The sequence below is a fragment of the Misgurnus anguillicaudatus genome, chromosome 11, assembly GCF_027580225.2.
Source record: "Misgurnus anguillicaudatus chromosome 11, ASM2758022v2, whole genome shotgun sequence".
Taxonomy (NCBI): domain Eukaryota; kingdom Metazoa; phylum Chordata; class Actinopteri; order Cypriniformes; family Cobitidae; genus Misgurnus; species Misgurnus anguillicaudatus.
This window is the reverse complement of record NC_073347.2, coordinates 17,049,573-17,070,767: the sequence shown is the minus strand read 5'-3', so window position 1 is coordinate 17,070,767 and position 21,195 is coordinate 17,049,573. Positions and strand designations below refer to the sequence as shown.

At 39.4% G+C, this 21,195-nt stretch overlaps 1 protein-coding gene and 2 non-coding genes across 8 annotated transcripts in view; 1 reads left to right on the top strand and 2 right to left on the bottom strand.

The window, feature by feature from the left end:
- The window catches only part of atrnl1a (attractin-like 1a), a 315,774-nt gene that overhangs the window by 246,845 nt on the left and 47,734 nt on the right, over positions 1-21,195 (bottom strand). For all 6 annotated transcript variants that reach the window (XR_012372140.1, XM_073873145.1, XM_055170416.2 and 3 more), the window contains exons 4-7: positions 6,803-6,931; positions 6,050-6,258; positions 3,118-3,292; positions 2,924-3,011 (exon numbers count right to left, since the gene is read on the bottom strand). Coding sequence is in view for 5 of the 6 variants with exons in the window: in XM_073873145.1 (XP_073729246.1) it covers positions 2,924-3,011; positions 3,118-3,292; positions 6,050-6,258; positions 6,803-6,931 (601 nt within the window). In the remaining variant the exon portion in view is untranslated. The remainder of the gene's footprint in view (positions 1-2,923; positions 3,012-3,117; positions 3,293-6,049; positions 6,259-6,802; positions 6,932-21,195) is intronic.
- trnag-gcc (transfer RNA glycine (anticodon GCC)) lies at positions 1,330-1,400 on the bottom strand. The gene has a single exon. It is a non-coding gene; the product is annotated as a tRNA-Gly (tRNA).
- On the top strand, positions 1,940-2,010 carry trnag-gcc (transfer RNA glycine (anticodon GCC)). Its single transcript has one exon. It is a non-coding gene; the product is annotated as a tRNA-Gly (tRNA).

Here is a 21,195-nt window from a genome sequence, read left to right as displayed (position 1 = left end):
CACTCTATGCTTGATGGTTCATGTCTTCACAACATACAACAGATTTCCACCGCAAAATCAATACATGCACAACATGTGTGCATTTTAATCAAACGCAGAGAAAGTTATTTTTAATCACTTCTATCTGAGAAAACCATAAAGTGTGTGTTTATTTGACCCTAATGAACAAATATGAGACCTACAGTACTCACATGTGTCCACTCTACTGCTGCACTGATTCTAAAAAAATCAGATATTTTCACAGGCCCTGGTGGAAAAACCAAACACTGTGCAATGGGAAATGCATCGGAAAAAATCTGGCAATCAGAGAATCCTAGTTGTGTATGAATTACTTAATTAAACATTCAGCTCAGATGGGTGATTCTCGCGAAATTAGACTTATGAGGTGTCAAAGTAAAGCAAAGTAAGAGTATCAAAATAAGAAGCATACAGTTACAAACATCTCCTCACATACTATTTTGCACATGATTTCAAATGACATCATACAAACCAATTTTGTTTGTTTTTTCCACATTTAAGGGGAAATTTTTTATTACCGCAATGTGTCCATGACTGGATTTTGGATCTTTGACATGGAAATATTTATAATTAAAAGTATGTAAAAAATAGAAAGCTTCAGTGCATGTTATACTATTAACATTTACAGTAAAGAAACGGGTATTTGGTGATCATTGGTAAATGTAGAGACAATAATAAGGAATATAAATGTGTCCAAGAAAAATTTTCTCATCCTCCGCCACATTTTTTAATCATTGTTTAAGCCCTCAATGAACTAACATTAAAAAAAAAGACATAATTGACTGTGACACTCAAGATTGCTACCAGGTAAGCAGTTCTTGTTTTTCTCTCCAGATGAAGGTTGAAATTTTTTTGTCGTAGTACCTAGACAACTTTTTGGTTCTCGTTGACGAAGCATGGGTTTGTAAATGCATATATTTAATGTAATATCATGTTGCGGTAATGATAATTTTTTTTATAATGATAATCTAAATATTTTTTAAATCCTCTAAAAATAATGGTTATAGTAACTTCAGATCTTAATCTTATATGTGCAAAAAAAATTGGCTTTAAGGGCTTTTTAAAAAAAATCTGATGCTGGACACCTTCTAAATCTGGATTTCGTGAGATGTGTGCAGGACATCATGTGTCTTACTACAATGAAACCCTCTAATGGCTCTTAATCAAAACAAATTTGAGCTCATCAAAACATGAGGGAGGAGTAGACTGTGTTTTAATGTTAGACAGAGTTCAGTAGGTTATTTTAAAGTCCCAACTCAAAAGTAAGACTTTTTAAGGAACTTCACATAACTAAGTGGGAAAAAACACAGTTGCATTGGCCGGGAATCGAACCCGGGCCTCCCGCGTGGCAGGCGAGAATTCTACCACTGAACCACCAATGCTCACGTGAGTAGTCTTGAGAGGAACACGTAGGGTTTCTTTTGTAAAGTTTTTATTTAACTTTAAATGAATTGCTTCTATTCATCCCAGTACCTTAATGTTTCTTTTACACTTTCACTACTTTCTGCAACTCCATCAACAAAATTGCCCTACATCTTAAATTGCCTACGTTCCTCCTACATAGCATGTGAAAGCAGTATGCAAATGAGTAGTCTGTCCAAATCCTTAACATTGAAAAACACAGTGGGCTAAAAAAATACCCAGACAGTCTACTGCTTCATAATCATAATTTTACATTTACTAAGAAGAGAGGTACATAACATACTGGTCACATGACAATCAGAACATTGATGCAGTATGTTTAAAATGCATGCATGCTGCACCAACACGACACGTAGTACAAAGTTTATGCTTCATCTGATGCAGAACATATGGTAACAGTACGCAATTTTGGGCACAGGGTTGCCTTCGCTCCTTCAGAGGAAACATGTGGATCAACCTCACATGACCACACGACCACAAGCCACTGAGTCATCATCAAGCATTGGTGGTTCAGTGGTAGAATTCTCGCCTGCCACGCGGGAGGCCCGGGTTCGATTCCCGGCCAATGCAAATTAATGTTTTGTGGTCATGAAGGTATAAAGAAAAATGAACTACAAAAGAGAAAGCAGTTTAATGCAGCAAAATTTTTGTTAAATAGGTAATAAATACATTTATAAATAAGTTATGGACAAATAGAGAAGAAATAGGATAAGAGCTGACTGAGAAGAACAGTTAAAGGGATAGTTCTCCCAAAAAAGAAAATTCTGGTCATCATTTACTCACCCTTATGTTGTTACAAATCTGTATAAATTCCTTTTTTTTGATAAACATGGCGGAAGATATTTTCAGGAATGTTTGTAACCAAACCGTTTATGAGCCCCATTCACTTACATAGTATTCTTTTTTCTACTATGGAAGTAAATGGGGCTCATAGTGAGTTTGGTTATTTATTAACAATCCTTAAAATATCTTTCATCATGTTCATCAGACAAAATACATTTAATCAGGTTTGTAACAACATGAGAGTGAGAAAAAGACAAAATTTTATTTTTGGGAGAACTTTCATTTTAAAACAGCACCATCTTGCTTAAGGAGTTCCTCTTTAAAAAGTGATCCTTAATGCTAGGTTGAGGCATGTGTCTCTCACTTTAATAAGTTACAATGATAATTTAATACATCGATATAGGTAATACAGAGGTGTACATCCCCTACTTTTTATTATTTTACTTTTTAAAAACATTTACCGGTACCTTCACAATAATTTTTAAATTGTAAACAGTAGTAGGCACTGTTGCTTAAACATAAAAAAGTAAAGTTAAACTATTAATTATTCAACCCAATAGCATTGAAAACGCAAATTATGTTAATGTTTTCTATTGTAAACCAATGATCTAAGCAAATTTGCATATCTACAACCAACAGCCAAACTACCCACAGAGGCAAAAGCATGGTGATCAGCTAGTGTTGTGTAAGTGCTGCTTACTTTGTAGAGAGCCACAGAGTGTCCATAGCGCGCCATGGGACCACTGTTGATTGGCACTACATCCCATGTGCTGCTCTCCAAATTATAACTGTGAAAAATAGAGAAAGACAAAAGGAGAGATCCATTACAATATGATAGTATATTTGTGAAGTAGAAAATGTTGGTTGACAGTGTCACAAATCTGTATAACTTACTTTATAACCATTTGGAAGGAACTGTAGTTAAAGGTAAAACCTCCAATCACCCACATCAGCTTCTCATGCACCACTGCTTTATGGGAAGCTCGACCTAGTGACTGTCCATCAGGCTTAACGTTAGGCAAAAACCAGTATGGCTGAGCAGAAGGGACTTTCAAAGAACAATCTGGACCTGAAAGGAAAGCGTTAAATAAAAAAGACTACAGAGAAATATATGACAGTAGAGTAATATAAGATCCAGCATGAACATTATAAGATATATATGAAGCAGAACTTAAGATTTTTATATATACATACATTAAAGGGATAGATCACCCAAAAATGAAAATTCTGAAAATTCTGTCATCATTTTCTCACTTTCATGTAGTTATAAACCTGTATAAGTTTCTTTGTTTTGATGAAGACGAAGGAAGATATTTATTTTGAGGAATGTTTGCAACCAAACCATTTATGAGCTCCATTCACTTCCATAGTATTCTTTTTTCCTACTATGGAAGTGAATGGGGCTCATGATCGGTTTGGTTACACACAATCCTCAAAATATCTTCCTTTGTATACAGGTATGTAACAACATGAGAGTGAGTAAATAATAACAGAATATTTTTTTTTTCAACTATCCCTTTAAGATCAGGGTCAATAAATAAAATCTTTCCATTTCCTTCATCTTTAATTTCAAATAACAGTAAAATAAATCAGACCCTAGGAATTTAGCAATGATTTCATGTGTGCAAGAGGATATAAAATGGCTACAACTAAAAATGTACAGTGCTCAAAATATGTTGCTGCGTACTTGTTCAAACCGCAAGATTAGTGCTAAACGCAGACGGACCCAAATGAAAGCACGTTTAAAAAGCTTATCCAATACTGCCAGCTAGTGGCCAGTAAAAGCATTTTAAAGGTCTTCACCATACTGATAGCTCAGACGTCAATATTTGGTTGTTTAAATAGGTTAAGTCTCTCTTAAGTTTTTAATGTGAGTGCCGCATTCAGAAACGTCACATCCATATACGTCCACATTCCTAATAAATGGAATATAAATCTTTAAAGAGCTATACCGTCTACATTTTTTATGCTTTTACCCAAAGCAATTTGCAGTGCACTACAGTATTTTTTTTATCAGTATGTGGTTTCTCTAGGTTCAAACCCATGACCTTTTGCATCGATAACCCAAGACCTATTTTTCTTTCAGAACATTTTTAATCACATTCATTACGCATGTATATTTCCCTCATCTTAAATAAAAAAAAAACATGTGTATAAGATAGACTTTTTGATGTCTGGACATTACAAACAGGGGTTTATGAAAATATAAACAGATATAATAAAAAATATTACCAGGTAATATGCATTACCTAAAACGTTAAATTTTAAGTTTTGACTGCAAATGTCACATAAGTTACGTAATGCTGGAATTGCTCACTATATTCTTAAAAATGAACATAAATATTGATGACTCATCTTCGACTCGTGTCAAAGTGCTTTTAGGGCAAAAATGTCCTCTTATAATTTATAATGAATCTTTAAAGAGCACAATAAGGGCATTTATGTAGCACATTATGGTTCACGAGTGTGGTACAAAGGTTACTAGCAATTAATAAAAGACGCTGCCTTTCAAAACTAAATAAATAAGTGTTCTGTAGATTAACTGGTTTAGCACTGCATTAGCCGCACATAGGTCATGAGTTCAATTCCAGGAGGACACATAGGCCTATGCTAATCAATTATATAATGCCCGTGAGTCACTTAAAATGCCTACCAAGCAAATAAAATGTAAACATTAGGGCTGTTAATTAGATTAATTACTTATGACGAAAATAACGCGATAACATTTAACTGATCAAGCCAGTGCTGCATCGTAACAAAAGTTTAGTATTTTACATGCTTTCAGGCCTTGCCAATTTAAATATTTAAGCACAAGACGCGTAACGGATGTCAATGTTCGCACGCTTTTTAAGAAGTTACAGAAAACAGTTGATGTGCTCGTGACTGCGCGTATCTGAGGCCATCCGCATCCTCAAGGCTTCCGACGGCACATCAATGCTACCTGAGCATGGTCGTTAAAAATGTGGTACAAAAATTCTTGTATTATGGTCCCTTTTAATTAAACAATTTATTTTATAACCTAAATGTTGGGTTTACCTTGCGTGTAGAGTACAGAGGGGGCGAAATTACCGAATGTGGTGAATAAAGTTTAAATTATATGGACTCGGAATGATCCAAGTGGAATGGATTTGAGGAAGCAGCAGCGTGGCTGTAGTCAAGGCTGAAGGTAAAACGCGGAATGGAGTTTAATTTAATAGGGGATTCTTCAAGTGGAATGGATTTCATTGACGGCGCTCTGACAAGTGAAAATACATACGGGCTAAATTAGAGAAAAAGTGATTGGGTCCAATATTACTTGTTTTAAATAGTGTGGGTCTTTAAAATAACATTAAAAACATGTGTTGATATAACTTCAAATCACATCATTTTTTACAGTGTATGCAGTATTATTTTACTTTGACTACTAAATTTCTGTATTTAAACCACAGACCAACCATGAAAAGCACTGTTTATTTTATTCAGTTTGTGATTTCTCAATTTACATGCAAATATTTATGTGTGATTATGTAATTGCTTAGATTAAACATTTTAATCACTTAACAGCCCTAGAAAAATGTTACCTACTGCATAACCAGCAGGTGGCACTGTTGATGAAAAATATGAACCTACTTTTAAAACAACCCTAGGCCACATGTATCATTGATGACGCACTGTGATATGTTGTCTTGTATATAAAAGAGTAGCTTACTGTATTTTACACATGTCTGAATTCATGAAATATCCCAAGCATTTTCCAAAATCGGTCAAGAGTGGACAGAATGGAGATGTTTTATTACACAGTAATAGTAATGTGGTAAAACAACTTGTGCAATCCCTGGCTCCTCACCTTGCCAGCTGTCATTGCAGACACAGAGCTTCTCTCCAGTGAGATCGCAGTATCCTCGGTCAGGGCTCCCACAATCATCTGAGCAGTAGGGAATATCACATGCCTCACCTTTCCAGTATCTCTCACACTCACAGTAAACACTGCTGGAGATTGAGTTGCTGGTAGAACACCTCCCATGACCCGAACAGTTATTAGGGCAGGAGTTTATCCTGTACAGGGTGTATGAAAGAAAAACAAACTCATGAGATTCACTGCAGGAAAGAGTAACATTTGACCAATCAAACTAAATATATTTTAGGCCAATCTAAATGCTTATGCTTACCTGTGTTAGACAAATATAAATCATTTCATCAAATACATTTCTTAACAAAACTTAACTTAACTTTTATTTATTTTTGCTTATTAATATAATTTCTAAGTTTGACAGGATGGTGACAGCAGCAGCCAGCATTCAAAACTTTCAATACTGTTTTAAAAAACAAGTTACAAGTTGGTTAAATGGTCACATTGTGTACAGAGTTGTAATCTTCCTAACACTGTATATAAATTATATAGTCTTATAATTACATTTTTAACACTAGATAATTGTCATACTACCCTAATACTTCCCACAGTGTGTTTCATAGTTAACTTACTAGTTTTATTAAGTGTGAAAAATAGTATTATAATAATGTAATAGTACAACAATAGTAAAGTGTATTAAATAATGATCCCCAAATTTGACTTATTGTGTGTTTTAACAACAGTACTCACGAATACAAGATGTTGAATCCTGTAAGATTGTAGGCAGCATCACTAAAAAAGTGCAATGTTGCGTATCCAGATGTGGTCACCACCTCTGGGATTGTTTCATTACTTTTAGTTTCTGGGACAACCAGGCCACTGGAAAAGCCAAAGTATAAAATAAAATGTACATGGCAAAGACATTGCTACTTGCATTTATACCCACATAAACATATACAAATGCACACCAGTTTGTGTGTGTACCAGTGCCCACAAAATGCTCTTTTCAAATGCTACACCATGCCAGTGCTCGCTAAACAAACAGCAACAGATGAAGAAATATTTTCTCATCTTCTAGAGAGTATAAAACATCTCCAAAACAGCTCTATGGAAAGCCTTGACTATGCCCTATATTTTTAATAAGAAAATGAATAAGCTTATATTCAGTGCTTTAACAAAACTGGACTCTCAGACACAGGGCCGGCCCTGGCCAATTTGCTGCCCTAGGCAAGATTTCACCTGGTGCCCTTTAGAATTACAGAATCACAAGTGTGTTCCAATCATTTTGTTCATAAACTTACACAGAAACAAACTGCACAGATTTGTCTTGTTTTTCTTTATTTTGAAAATATTTTGGAAACACACACAAACACACGCACACGAACACATACACACAATGTTACTCAGGCATTTGATCTTGACATTGTTAAAATCTTGTCTTTTTTTACATGTTTTAACACTGTACATTTAACTTAAAATGCGTATAAATAGCACGAAGTGCAAAACTCGTGCAATACACGCCAAATTCCACTTTGGCGTGCATATGATACGCAAGTCCTTCCCATTCACTTAAACGGGGCATCTTTTTTTGTCGTTTTATTTATTGGTTTCTCAATTTTTTTTGCTATTTTTTTACCATTTTCGCTTGGGTTTAGGGTTAGAACAACTTTTTGTTATTATGTTGGCTTTGAAAAAGCCAATATATTGTTATTGCTTTTAAACTTATATCTTATTATTATGTTGGCTTTGAAAAAGCCAATATATTGTTATTGCTTTTAAACTTATTATTATGTTGGCTTGACAAAGCCAACATACTGTTCTTCGATCTAAGCTTATTATTAGTGGTGCTTGCATTTATGCAAGGCATCACTATTACTATTCCTCAGGGATATTATTATGTTGGCTTGACAAAGCCAACATACTGTTATTGTAGTTAAACTTATTAGTGGTGCTTGCATTTATGCAAGGCATCACTATTATTATCTTGCATACTTATTATTATAATTATTATTCTTATGTCTGCACAAAATCTCGGCACGTAACTCGTCCCGCACGGTTTGCCGTAGTCCCACGAAAGAGGGCTTAAATCGACCGGATTATTGAGGAATGGTGTGCTATGACTTTTATAAACGATTGGGTGCAGGATTTTCGAAAGGGGGGCGAAAAACCATCCAAAAAATCCCATTGACTTAACATTGCGCCGAACTTTGACGGGACATAGCTCCACTCAAGGAATTCGTAGAAACATGTGGGTTACATTATTTGAAGAGGGTGGTAGGATCTGTAAGAACATACATGACAATGGGGTGTAAGTTGTACCCCTGGGGTGTAAGAGGCACCCGAAAATTCCCATTGACTTATAATGGGGCAGGAAACATGCCCATATAAGGGAATTAAACAGTTCCAGATGGGATATCTTTGCTTTACAATGTCGTAGAGATAAGTGGGTGGGCTCATTTCACTCGGGCATCCAATCAGTCCCTCAGGATCATCCCAGAGCTATTAAGCCACGCCCCTAGCAACAATTTTGGGCACCCTAGCAACATCTCCCATAGACTGCCATTATAAAATGCCCAGATGGATATCTTTGCACCACAGTGTCATAGAGACATGGGGGTGGGCTCATTTTACTCAGCCATCCAATCAGTCTCTCAGGATCCTTACATAGGTATTAAGCCACGCCCCTAGCAACCACTTTTGAGCACCCTAGCAACATAAAATTCAAACAGTTATATCTCGGCATCCGAACATCGTAGAGACACGGGGGTTGGACCGTTTGACTCGTGACACGGAGTGTAATCACTATGGGGTGCCAATTTTTTCCCTAGCAACCAAATACAGTACCCTAGCAACAGAGTAAACAAAGCCTTATATCTCCGCATCAGAACATCGTAGAGACACGGGGGTTGGACCGTTTGACTCGTGACTAGGCGTGTAATCACTATGGGATGCCATTTTTTCCCTAGCAACCAAATACAGTACCCTAGCAACAGAGTAAACAAAGCCTTATATCTCAACATCAGAACATCGTAGAGACACTGGGGTTGGACCGTTTGACTCGTGACTCGGCGTGTAATCACTATGGGATGCCATTTTTTCCCCTAGCAACCAAATACAGTACCCTAGCAACAGAGTAAACAAAACCTTATATCTCCGCATCAGAACATCGTAGAGACACGGGGGTTGGACCGTTTGACTCGTGACTCGGAGGGTAATCACTAGTGGATGCCATTTTTTTCCCTAGCAACCAAATACAGTACCCTAGCAACAGAGTAAACAAAGCCTTTTATCTTCGCATCAGAACTTCGTAGAGACACGGGGTTTGGACCGTTTGACTCGTGACTCAGAGTGTAATCATTATGGGATGCCAATTTTTTCCCTAGCAACCAAATACAGTACCCTAGCAACAGAGTAAACAAAGCCTTATATCTCCGCATCAGAACGTCGTAGAGACACGGGGGTTGGACCGTATGACTAATGACTCGGCTTGTAATCACTATGGGATGCCAATTTTTTCCCTAGCAACCAAATACAGTACCCTAGCAACGGAATAAACAAAGCCTTATATCTCCGCATCAGAACATCGTAGAGACACGGGGGTTGGACCGTTTGACTCGTGACTCGGCGTGTAATCACTACTGGATGCAAAATTTTTCCCTAGCAACCAAATACAGTACCCTAGCAACCAAATAAACAAAGCCTTATATCTCTGCATCAAAACATCGTAGACACAAGGGGGTTGGACCGTTTTACTTTTGGGTTGGAGTATAATCATATATTGTCCCGGGAATTTTGCCACGGCAAGCACCACTTCACATTTTCTTCAGGAAATGTACCTATCTAGTTATTATTATTTTTCTTCTGAGACTAAATTTCTGCAGCTAACTCGTCCTACAGCTTTCAAGCTACATCCACCAAATTTTCCACGGACATTCTAACTGGTCTGAAGAAGTGTGCTATGACTTTTTGAAGGGATCCGACTTACAGAATTCCTAAAACGGGAAATAAAAATTCCGAAAGTCCCATTGACTTAACATTGGACAAACTTTGACGGGTTCTAGCTGCGAGCGAGAATTTTGTAGAAACTTGTGGTTTACCACATTTGAAGAGGCTGGCAGGCTGTGTAAGAACATACATCATATTGAAGTGTAAGTTTCACCCCTGGGGTGTAAGAGGCCCCCAAAATTCCCCATTGACTTATAACGGGGCAGGAAACACGCCCATATAAGGGAATAAAAACGTTCCAGATGGGATATCTTTGCTTTACAGTGTCGTAGAGATAAGTGGGTGGGCTCATTTTACTCGGACATCCAATCAGTCTCTCTGGATCATCCCATAGCAATTAAGCCACGCCCCTAGCAACCATTTTTGGGCACCCTAGCAACATCTCCCATAGACTGCCATTATAAAATGCCCAGATGAATATCTTTGCAGCACAGTGTCACAGAGACATGGGGGTGGGCTCATTTTACTCAGGCATCCAATCAGTCTCTAAGGATTCTTATTGAGCTATTAAGCCACGCCCCTAGCAACCAAATATGAGCACCCTAGCAACATAATAAACAAAGCCATATATCTCTGGATCCGAACATCATAGAGACATGGGGGTTGGGTCTTTTGGTCATGTTAGCTTCATGCTAGCTTCAAGCTAAGTCATACTAGCTTCATGCTAGCTTCATGCTAGCTTTATGCTAATTTCATAATAAATCTTGCTAACTTCATGCTAAATCATGTTAGCATCGTCCTAGCTTCATGCTAATTCATGTTAGCATCATGCTAGCTTCATGCTAATTCATGTTACCTTCATGTTAGCTTCATGCTAATTCATGTTAGCATCATGCTAGCTTCATGCTAATTCATGTTAGCATCATGCTAACTTCATGCTAATTCATGTTATTATCATGCTAGCTTCATGCTAATTCATGTTAGCATCATGCTAGCTTCATGCTAATTCATGTTAGCATCATGCTAACTTCATGCTAATTCATGTTAGCATCATGCTAGCTTCATGCTAATTCATGTTAGCATCATGCTAGCTTCATGCTAATTCATGTTAGCATCATGCTAGCTTCATGCTATTTCAAGTTAGCTTCATGCTAGCTTCATGCTAATTCATGTTAGCATCATGCTAGCTTCATGCTAATTCATGTTAGCATCATGCTAATTCATGCTAATTCATGTTAGCATCATGCTAGCTTCATGCTAATTCATGTTAGCATCATGCTAGCTTCATGTTAATTCATGTTAGCATCATGCTAGCTTCATGCTAATTCATGTTAACATCATGCTAGCTTCATGCTAATTCATGTTAGCATCATGCTAGCTTCATGCTAATTCATGTTAGCATCATGCTAACTTCATGCTAATACATGTTAACATCATGCTAGCTTCATGCTAATCATGTTAACTTCATGTTAACTTCATGCTAATCATGTTAGCTTCATGCTAGCTTCATGCTAATTCATGTTAGCATCATGTTAGCTTCATGCTATTTCATGTTAGCATCATGCTAGCTTCATGCTAATCATGCTAACTTGATGCTAGCTTCATGCTAATCATGTTAGCTTCATGCTAGCTTCATGCTAATTCATGTTAGCATCATGCTAGCTTCATGCTATTTCATGTTAGCATCATGCTAGCTTCATGCTTATCATGCTAACTTGATGCTAGCTTCATGCTAATCATGTTAGCTTCATGCTAGCTTCAGGCTAATCATGCTAGCTTTATGTTAAATCAGGCTAGCTTCATACTTAAACATACTAACAGCCAGATAGCCTACTAAACTAAACTTCTGTCAAACCGTTTTTAACGTTCAGGCCAGGCTTTGTCAAGCCAACATAAAGTTTGTCAACAAACTTTTCTATCTAGTTATTATTAGTGGTGCTTGCATTTATGCAAGGCATCACTATTACTATTGCTCATACTTATTATTATTATTTTTATATCTGGACAAAATTTCGGCGCGTAACTCGTCCCGCACGGTTTGCTGTAGTCCCATGAAAGTGGGCTCAAATCGACCGGTTTATTGAGGAGAGGTGTGCTATGACTTTTATAAGGGATCGGGTGCAGGATTTCCGAAAGGGGGGCAAAAAATCACCCAAAAAATCCCATTGACTTAACTTTGCGCCGAACTTTGATGGGTCATAGCTCCGCTCGAGGATTTTGTAGAAACATGTGGGTTACATTATTTGAAGAGGGTGGTAGGCTCTGTAAGAACATACATGACATTGGGGTGTAAGTTGTACCCCTGGGGTGTAAGAGGAGCCCGAAAATTCCCATTGACTTATAATGGGGCAGGAAACATGCCCATATAAGGGAATAAAACAGTTCCAGATGGGATATCTTTGCTTTACAGTGTCGTAGAGATAAGTGGGTGGGCTCATTTCACTCGGGCATCCAATCCGTCTCTCAGGATCATTCCAGAGCTATTAAGCCACGCCCCTAGCAACAATTTTGGGCACCCTAGCAACATCTCCCATAGACTGCCATTATAAAATGCCCAGATGGATATCTTTGCACCACAGTGTCATAGAGACATGGGGGTGGGCTCATTTTACTCAGGCATCCAATCAGTCTCTCAGGATCCTTACATGGGTATTAAGCCACGCCCCTAGCAACCACTTTTGAGCACCCTAGCAACATAAAATTCAAACAGTTATATCTCCGCATCAGAACATCGTAGAGACACGGGGGTTGGACCGTTTGACTCGTGACTCGGAGTGTAATCATTATGGGATGCCAATTTTTTCCCTAGCAACCAAATACAGTACCCTAGCAACAGAGTAAACAAAGCCTTATATCTCCGCATCAGAACATCGTAGAGACACGGGGGTTGCACCGTTTGACTTGTGACTCGGCGTGTAATCATTATGGGATGCCAATTTTTTCCCTAGCAACCAAATACAGTACCCTAGCAACAGAGTAAACAAAGCCTTATATCTCCGCATCAGAACATCGTAGAGACACGGGGGTTGGACCGTTTGACTCGTGACTCGGAGGGTAATCACTAGTGGATGCCATTTTTTTCCCTAGCAACCAAATACAGTACCCTAGCAACAGACTAAACAAAGCCTTATATGTCCGCATCAGAACATCGTAGAGACACGGGGGTTGGACCGTTTGACTTGTGACTCGGAGGGTAATCACTAGTGTATGGCAATTTTTTCCCTAGCAACCAAATACAGTACCCTAGCAACAGAGTAAACAAAGCCTTATATCTCCGCATCAGAACATCGTAGAGACACGGGGGTTGGACCGTTTGACTCGTGACTCGGAGTGTAATCATTATGGGATGCCAATTTTTTCCCTAGCAACCAAATACAGTACCCTAGCAACAGAGTAAACAAAGCCTTATAACTCCGCATCAGAACATCGTAGAGACACGGGGGTTGGACCGTTTGACTCGTGACTCGGAGGGTAATCACTAGTGGATGGCAATTTTTTCCCTAGCAACCAAATACAGTACCCTAGCAACAGAGTAAACAAAGCCTTATATCTCCGCATCAGAACATCGTAGAGACACGGGGGTTGGACCGTTTGACTCGTGACTCGGAGTGTAATCATTATGGGATGCCATTTTTTTCCCTAGCAACCAAATACAGTACCCTAGCAACAGACTAAACAAAGCCTTATATGTCCGCATCAGAACATCGTAGAGACACGGGGGTTGGACCGTTTGACTTGTGACTCGCAGGGTAATCACTAGTGGATGGCAATTTTTTCCCTAGCAACCAAATACAGTACCCTAGCAACAGAGTAAACAAAGCCTTATATCTCCGCATCAGAACATCGTAGAGACACGGGGGTTGGACCGTTTGACTCGTGACTCGGAGTGTAATCATTATGGGATGCCAATTTCTTCCCTAGCAACCAAATACAGTACCCTAGCAACAGAGTAAACAAAGCCTTATAACTCTGCATCAGAACATCGTAGAGACACGGGGGTTGGACCGTTTGACTTGTGACTCGGAGGGTAATCACTAGTGGATGCCATTTTTTTCCCTAGTAACCAAATACAGTACCCTAGCAACAGAGTAAACAAAGCCTTATATCTCCGCATCAGAACATCGTAGAGACACGGGGGTTGGACCGTTTGACTCGTGACTCGAAGGGTAATCACTAGTGGTTGCCATTTTTTTCCCTAGCAACCAAATACAGTACCCTAGCAACAGAGTAAACAAAGCCTTATATCTCCGCATCAGAACATCGTAGAGACACCGGGGTTGGACCGTTACCCTCGTGACGTGGAGGGTAATCACTAGTGGATGGCAATTTTTTCCCTAGCAACCAAATACAGTACCCTAGCAACAGAGTAAACAAAGCCTTATATCTCCGCATCAGAACATCGTAGAGACAAGGGGGTTGGACCGTTTGACTCGTGACTCGGAGGGTAATCACTAGTGGATGGCAATTTTTTCCCTAGCAACCAAATACAGTACCCTAGCAACAGAGTAAACAAAGCCTTATATCTCCGCATCAGAACATCGTAGAGACACGGGAGTTGGATTGTTTTACTTTTGGCTTGGAGTATAATCATATATGTTCCCCAGAATTTTGCCACGGCAAGCACCACTCACATTTTCTTCAGGAAATGTACCTATCTAGTTATTATTATTCTTATGTCTGCACACTTTTTCGGCGCGTAACTCGTCCCGCACGATTTGCCGTAGTCCCATGAAAGAGGGCTCAAATCGACCGGTTTTTTGAAGAGATGGTGGCTATGACTTTTATAAGCGATCGGGTGCAGGATTTCCGAAAGGGGGGCGAAAAACCACCCGAAAAATCCCATTGACTTAACATTGCGCCCAACTTTGAAGGGTCATAGCTCTGCTCGAGGATTTTGTAGAAACATGTGGGTTACAACATTTGAAGAGGGTGGTAGGCTCTTTAAGAACATACATCACAATGGGGTGTAAGTTGTACCCCTGGGGTGTAAGAGGCACCCAAAAATGCCCAATGATAAGTCAATGGGCGAAAATCCCATAGACTTAACATTGCGAAAAATTTTGACGGGTCATAGGTCCAAGCGAGGATTTCGTAGAACCATGTGGGTCACAACATTTGAAGAGGGTGCTAGACTCTTTCAGGACGTCCCCCACAATGGGGTGTAAGGTTACCCTAGCAACCATTTTGGGCACCCTAGCAACCTATCCCATAGACTGCCATTATAAAATGCCTAGATGGATATCTTTGCATCACAGTGTCACAGAGACATGGGGGTGGGCTCATTTTACTCAGGCATCCAATCAGTCTCTCAGGATCCTTAAAGACTTACTAAGCCACGCCCCTAGCAACCACTTTTGAGCACCCTAGCAACATAAAATTCAAACAGATATATTTCGGCATCAGAACATCGTAGAGACACGGGGGTTGGACCGTTTTACTTGTGACTAGGGGTGTAACAATTGGGCACATCATTGGCCACTCCCAAGCCACGCCCCTAGCAACCAAATTTGACCACCCTAGCAACCGAATAAACAAAGCCTTATATCTCCGCATCAGAACATCGTAGAGACACAGGGGTTGGACCGTTTGACTCGTGACTTTGAGGGTAATCAATAGTGGTTGCCATTTTTTCCCTAGCAACCAAATACAGTACCCTAGCAACAGAGTAAACAAAGCCTTATATCTCCGCATCAGAACATCGTAGAGACACGGGGGTTGGACCGTTTGACTCGTGACTGGGAGGGTAATCCCTAGTGGATGCCAATTTTTTCCCTAGCAACCAAATACAGTACCCTAGCAACAGAGTAAACAAAGCCTTATATCTCTGCATCAGAACATCGTAGAGACACGGGGGTTGGACCGTTTGACTCGTGACTTGGAGGTTAATCACTAGTGGAGGCCATTTTTTCCCTAGCAACCAAAGACAGTCCCCTAGCAACAGAGTAAACAAAGCCTTATATCTCCGCATCAGAACATCGGTGAGACACAGGGGTTGGACCGTTTGACTCGTGACTCGGAGGGTAATCACTAGTGGATGGCAATTTTTTCCCTAGCAACCAAATACAGTACCCTAGCAACAGAGTAAACAAAGCCTTATATCTCCGCATCAAAACATCGTAGAGACACGGGGGTTGGACCATTTGACTCGTGACTCGGAGGGTAATCACTACTGGATGCCATTTTTTTCCCTAGCAACCAAATACAATACCCTAGCAACAGAGTAAACAAAGCCTTATATCTCCGCATCAGAACATCGTAGAGACACGGGGGTTGGAACGTTTGACTCGTGACTCGGCGGGTAATCAATAGAGGATGGCAATTTTTCCCTAGCAACCAAATACAGAACCCTAGCAACAGAGTAAACAAAGCCTTATATCTCCGCATCAGAACATCTTAGAGACAGGGGGGTTGGAACGTTTGACTCGTGACTCTGAGTTATATCACTAGTGGGTGCGAAATTTCCCCCTAGCAACCAAATACAGTACCCTAGCAACAGAGTAAACAAAGCCTTATATCTCCGCATCAGAACATCGTAGAGACATGGGGGTTGGACCATTTTACTTGTGAGTCGGAGTGTAATCACTAGTGGACACCAATTTTCGCCCTAGCAACCAAATACCGTACCCTTGCAACAGAGGAAACAAAACGTTATATCTCCGGATCAGAACATCGTAGAGACACGGGGTTTGGATCGTTTTACTCGTGACTGGAAGTATAATCATATACTGTCCCCGAAATTTGCCACGGCAAGCACCACTTCACATTTTCTTCAGGAAATGTACCTATCTAGTTATTATTATTCTTCTGGTCCACACTTTTTCGAACTGTAACTCCTCCTAGAGCTTTCAAGCTACACCCACAAAACTTAACAAAACTTTTAAGACTGGTACGTAGATTTATGCTATGACTTTTATAACTGATGGGACCTACCGAATTCCTAAACGGGGCGCTCAAACACCCCAAATTTTCCATTGACTTAACATTACGACCAACTTTGACGGGTCATAGCTGCGAACGAGAAATTTGTAGAAACTTGTGGGTTATCACAGTTGAAGAGGCTGGTAGGCTGTGTAAGAACATACATCACATTGGGGTGTAAGCTGTACCCCTGGGGTGTAAGAGGCACCCAAATTTCCCCATTGACTTATAATGGGGCAGGAAACATGCCCATATAAGGGAATAAAAGTGGCCCAGATGGAATATCTTCATTTTAGAGTGTCGTAGAGACATGGGGGTGGGCTCATTTTACTCAGGCATCCAATCAGTCTCTCAAGAAGGTCCCATAGCTATTAAGCCACGCCCCTAGCAACCATTTTTGGGCACCCTAGCAACTTATTCCATAGACTGCCATTATAAATTGCGCAGATGGATATCTTTGCAGCACAGTGTCGCAGAGACATGGGGGTGGGCTCATTTTACTCAGGCATCCAATCAGTCTCTGAGGATTCTTATCGAGGTATTAAGCCACGCCCCTAGCAACCAAATATGAGCACCCTAGCAACATAATAAACAAAGCCTTATATCTCTGGATCCGAAAATCATAGAGGCATGGGGGTTGGGTCTTTTGGTCATGTTAGCCTTATGCTAGCTTCATGCTAAGTCATACTAGCTTCATGCTAGTTTCATGCTAGCTTTATGCTAATTTCATAATAAATCTTGCTAACTTCATGCTTATTCATGTTAGCATCATGTTAGCTTCATGCTAATTCATGTTAGCATCATGCTAGCTTCATGCTAATTCATGTTAGTATCATGCTAGCTTCATGCTAATTTATGTTAGCATCATGCTAGCTTTATGCTAATTCATGTTAGCATCATGCTAGCTTCATGCTAATTCATGTTAGCATCATGCTAGCTTCATGCTAATTCATGTTAGCATCATGCTAGCTTCATGCTAATTCATGGTAGCATCATTCTAGCTTCATGCTAATTCATGTTAGCATCATTCTAACTTCATGCTAATTCATGTTAGCATCATGCTAGCTTCATTCTAGCTTCATGCTAATTCATGTTAGCATCATGCTAGCTTCATGCTAATTCATGTTATCATCATGCTAGCTTCATGCTTATTCATGTTATCACCATTCTAGCTTCATGCTAATTCATGTTAGCATCATTCTAGCTTCATGCTAATTCATATTAACATCATGCTAGCTTCATGCTAATTCATGTTAGCATCATGCTAGCTTCATGCTAATTCATGTTAGCATCATGCTAGCTTCATGCTAATTCATGTTAGCATCATGCTAGCTTCATGCTAATTCATGTTACCATCATGCTAGCTTCATGCTAATTCATGTTAGCATCATGCTAGCTTCATGCTAATTCATGTTAGCATCATGCTAGCTTCATGCTAATTCATGTTAGCATCATGCTAGCTTCATGCTAATTCATGTTAGCACCATGCTAGCTTCATGCTAATTCATGTTAGCATCATGCTAGCTTCATGCTAATTCATGTTAGCATCATGCTAGCTTCATGTTAATTCATGTTAGCTTCATGCTAATTCATGTTAGCATCATGCTAGCTTCATGCTAATTCATGTTAGCATCATGCTAGCTTCATGCTAATTCATGTTAGCATCATGCTAGCTTCATGCTAATTCATGTTAGCATCATGCTAGCTTCATGCTAGCTTCATGCTAATATATGTTAGCATCATGCTAGCTTCATGTTAATTCATGTTAGCATCATGCTAGCTTCATGCTAATTCATGTTAGCATCATGGTAGCTTCATGTTAATTCATGTTAGCATCATGCTAGCTTCATGCTAATTTATGTTAGTATCATGCTAGCTTCATGCTAATTCATGTTAGCATCATGCTAGCTTCATGCTAATTCATGTTAGCATCATGCTAACTTCATGCTAATTCATGTTAGCATCATGCTAGCTTCATGCTAACTTGATGTTAGCTTCATGCTAATCATGTTAGCTTCATGCTAGCTTCATGCTAATTCATGTTAGCAACATGCTAGCTTCATGTTATTTCATGTTAGCATCATGCTAGCTTCATGCTAATCATGCTAACTTGATGCTAGCTTCATGCTAATCATGTTAGCTTCATGCTAGCTTCAGGCTAATCATGCTAGCTTTATGTTAAATCAGGCTAGCGTCATACTTAAACATACTAACAGCCAGATAGCCTACTAAACTAAACTTCTGTCAAACCATTTTTAACGTTCAGGCCAGGCTTTGTCAAGCCAACATAAAGTTTGTCAACAAACTTTTCTATCTAGTTATTCTTTTTCTCCCCCCAAAATTTCTGACACTAACTCGTCCTAGGGCTTTCAAGCTACATGCACCAAATTTTCCACAGACCTTCAGACTGGTCTGACTTAGTGTGCTATATCTTTTCTAACTGATGGGACCTTCCGAATTCCTAAACGGGGGTCTCGAACACCCCAAAATTTCCATTGACTTAACATTGAGACAAACTTTGACGGGTCATAGCTGCGAGTGAGAAACTTGTAGAAACTTGTGGCTTACCACATTTAAGGAGGCTGACAGGCTCTGTAAGAACATACCTCACAATGGGGTATAAGCTGTACCCCTGGGGTGTAAGAGGCCCCCAAAATTTCCCATTGACTTATAATGGGGCAGGAAACATGCCCATATAAGGGAATAAAAGCGTCCCAGATGGAATATCTTTACTTTAGAGTGTCGTAGAGACATGGGGGTGGGCTCATTTTACTCAGTCATCCAATCAGTCTCTTAGGATTGCCCCAAAGCTAGTAAGCCACGCCCCTAGCAACAATTTTGGGTACCCTAGCAACATCTCCCATAGACTACCATTATAAAAAGCCCAGATGGATATCTTTACACCAGAGTGTCATAGAGACATAGGGGTGGGCTCATTTTACTCAGGCATCCAATCAGTCTTAATAGGATTCTTATTGATGCATTAAGCCACGCCCCTAGCAACCAAATATGAGCACCCTAGCAACATAATAAACAAAGCCTTATATCTCTTGGTCTGAACATCATAGAGACATGGGGGTTGGGTCTTTGGGTCATGTTAGCTTCATGCTAGCTCCATGCTAAGTCATACTAGCTTCATGCTAGTTTCATGCTAGCTTTATGCTAATTTCATAATAAATCTTGCTAACTTCATGCTAAATCATGCTAGCTTCATGTTAAATCTTGTTAGCTTCACGCTAAATAGTGCTAGCTTCATGCTAATCATGCTAGCATCATGCTAGCTTCATGTTAAATCATGCTAGCTTCATGCTAATCATGCTAACCTCATGCTTACTTCATGCTAATCTTGCTAGTTTCATGCTAGCTTCATGCTAATCTTGCTAACATCATGCTACCTTCATGCTAATCATGCTAACATCATGCTAGCTTCATGCTAATCATCCTAGCTTCATGCTAGCTTCAAGCTAATCATGCTAACATCATGCTAATCATGCTAGCATCATGCTAGCTTCATGGTAATCATGCTTACATCATGTTAGATTCATGCTAATCATGCTAGCATCATGCTAGCTTCATGTTAATCATGTTAACATCATGCTAGCTTCATGCTAATCATGTTATCATCATGCTAGCTTCATGCTAATCATGCTAGCATCATGCTAACTTCATGCTAATCATGCTAGCAACATGTTAGCTTCATGCTTATCATGTTAGCATCATGCTAGCTTCATGCTAATCATGCTAGCATCATGCTAGTCTCATGCTAATCATGCTAGCTTCATGCTAATCATGCTAGCATCATGTTAGCTTCATGCTAATCATGCTAATCATGCTAGCTTCATGCTAATCATGCTAATCATGCTAGCTTCATGCTAATCATGCTAGCATCATGCTAGCTTCATGCTAATCATGCTAGCTTCATGCTAATCATGCTAGCATCATGCTAGCTTCATGCTAATCATGCTAGCATCATGCTAGCTTCATGCTAGCTTCATGCTAATCATGCTAACATCATGCCAGCTTCATGCTAATCATGCTAAAATCATGCTAGCTTTATGTTAGCTTCATGTTAATCATGCTATCTTCATGCTAATCATGTTAGCTTCATGCTAGCATCATGTTAATCATGTTATCATCATGCTAGCTTCATGCTAATCATGTTAACATCATGTTATCTTCATGCTAATCATGCTAGCATCATGGTAGCTTCATGCTAATCATGCTAGCATCATGCTAATCATGCTAACCTCATGTTTACCTCATGCGAATCATACTAGCCT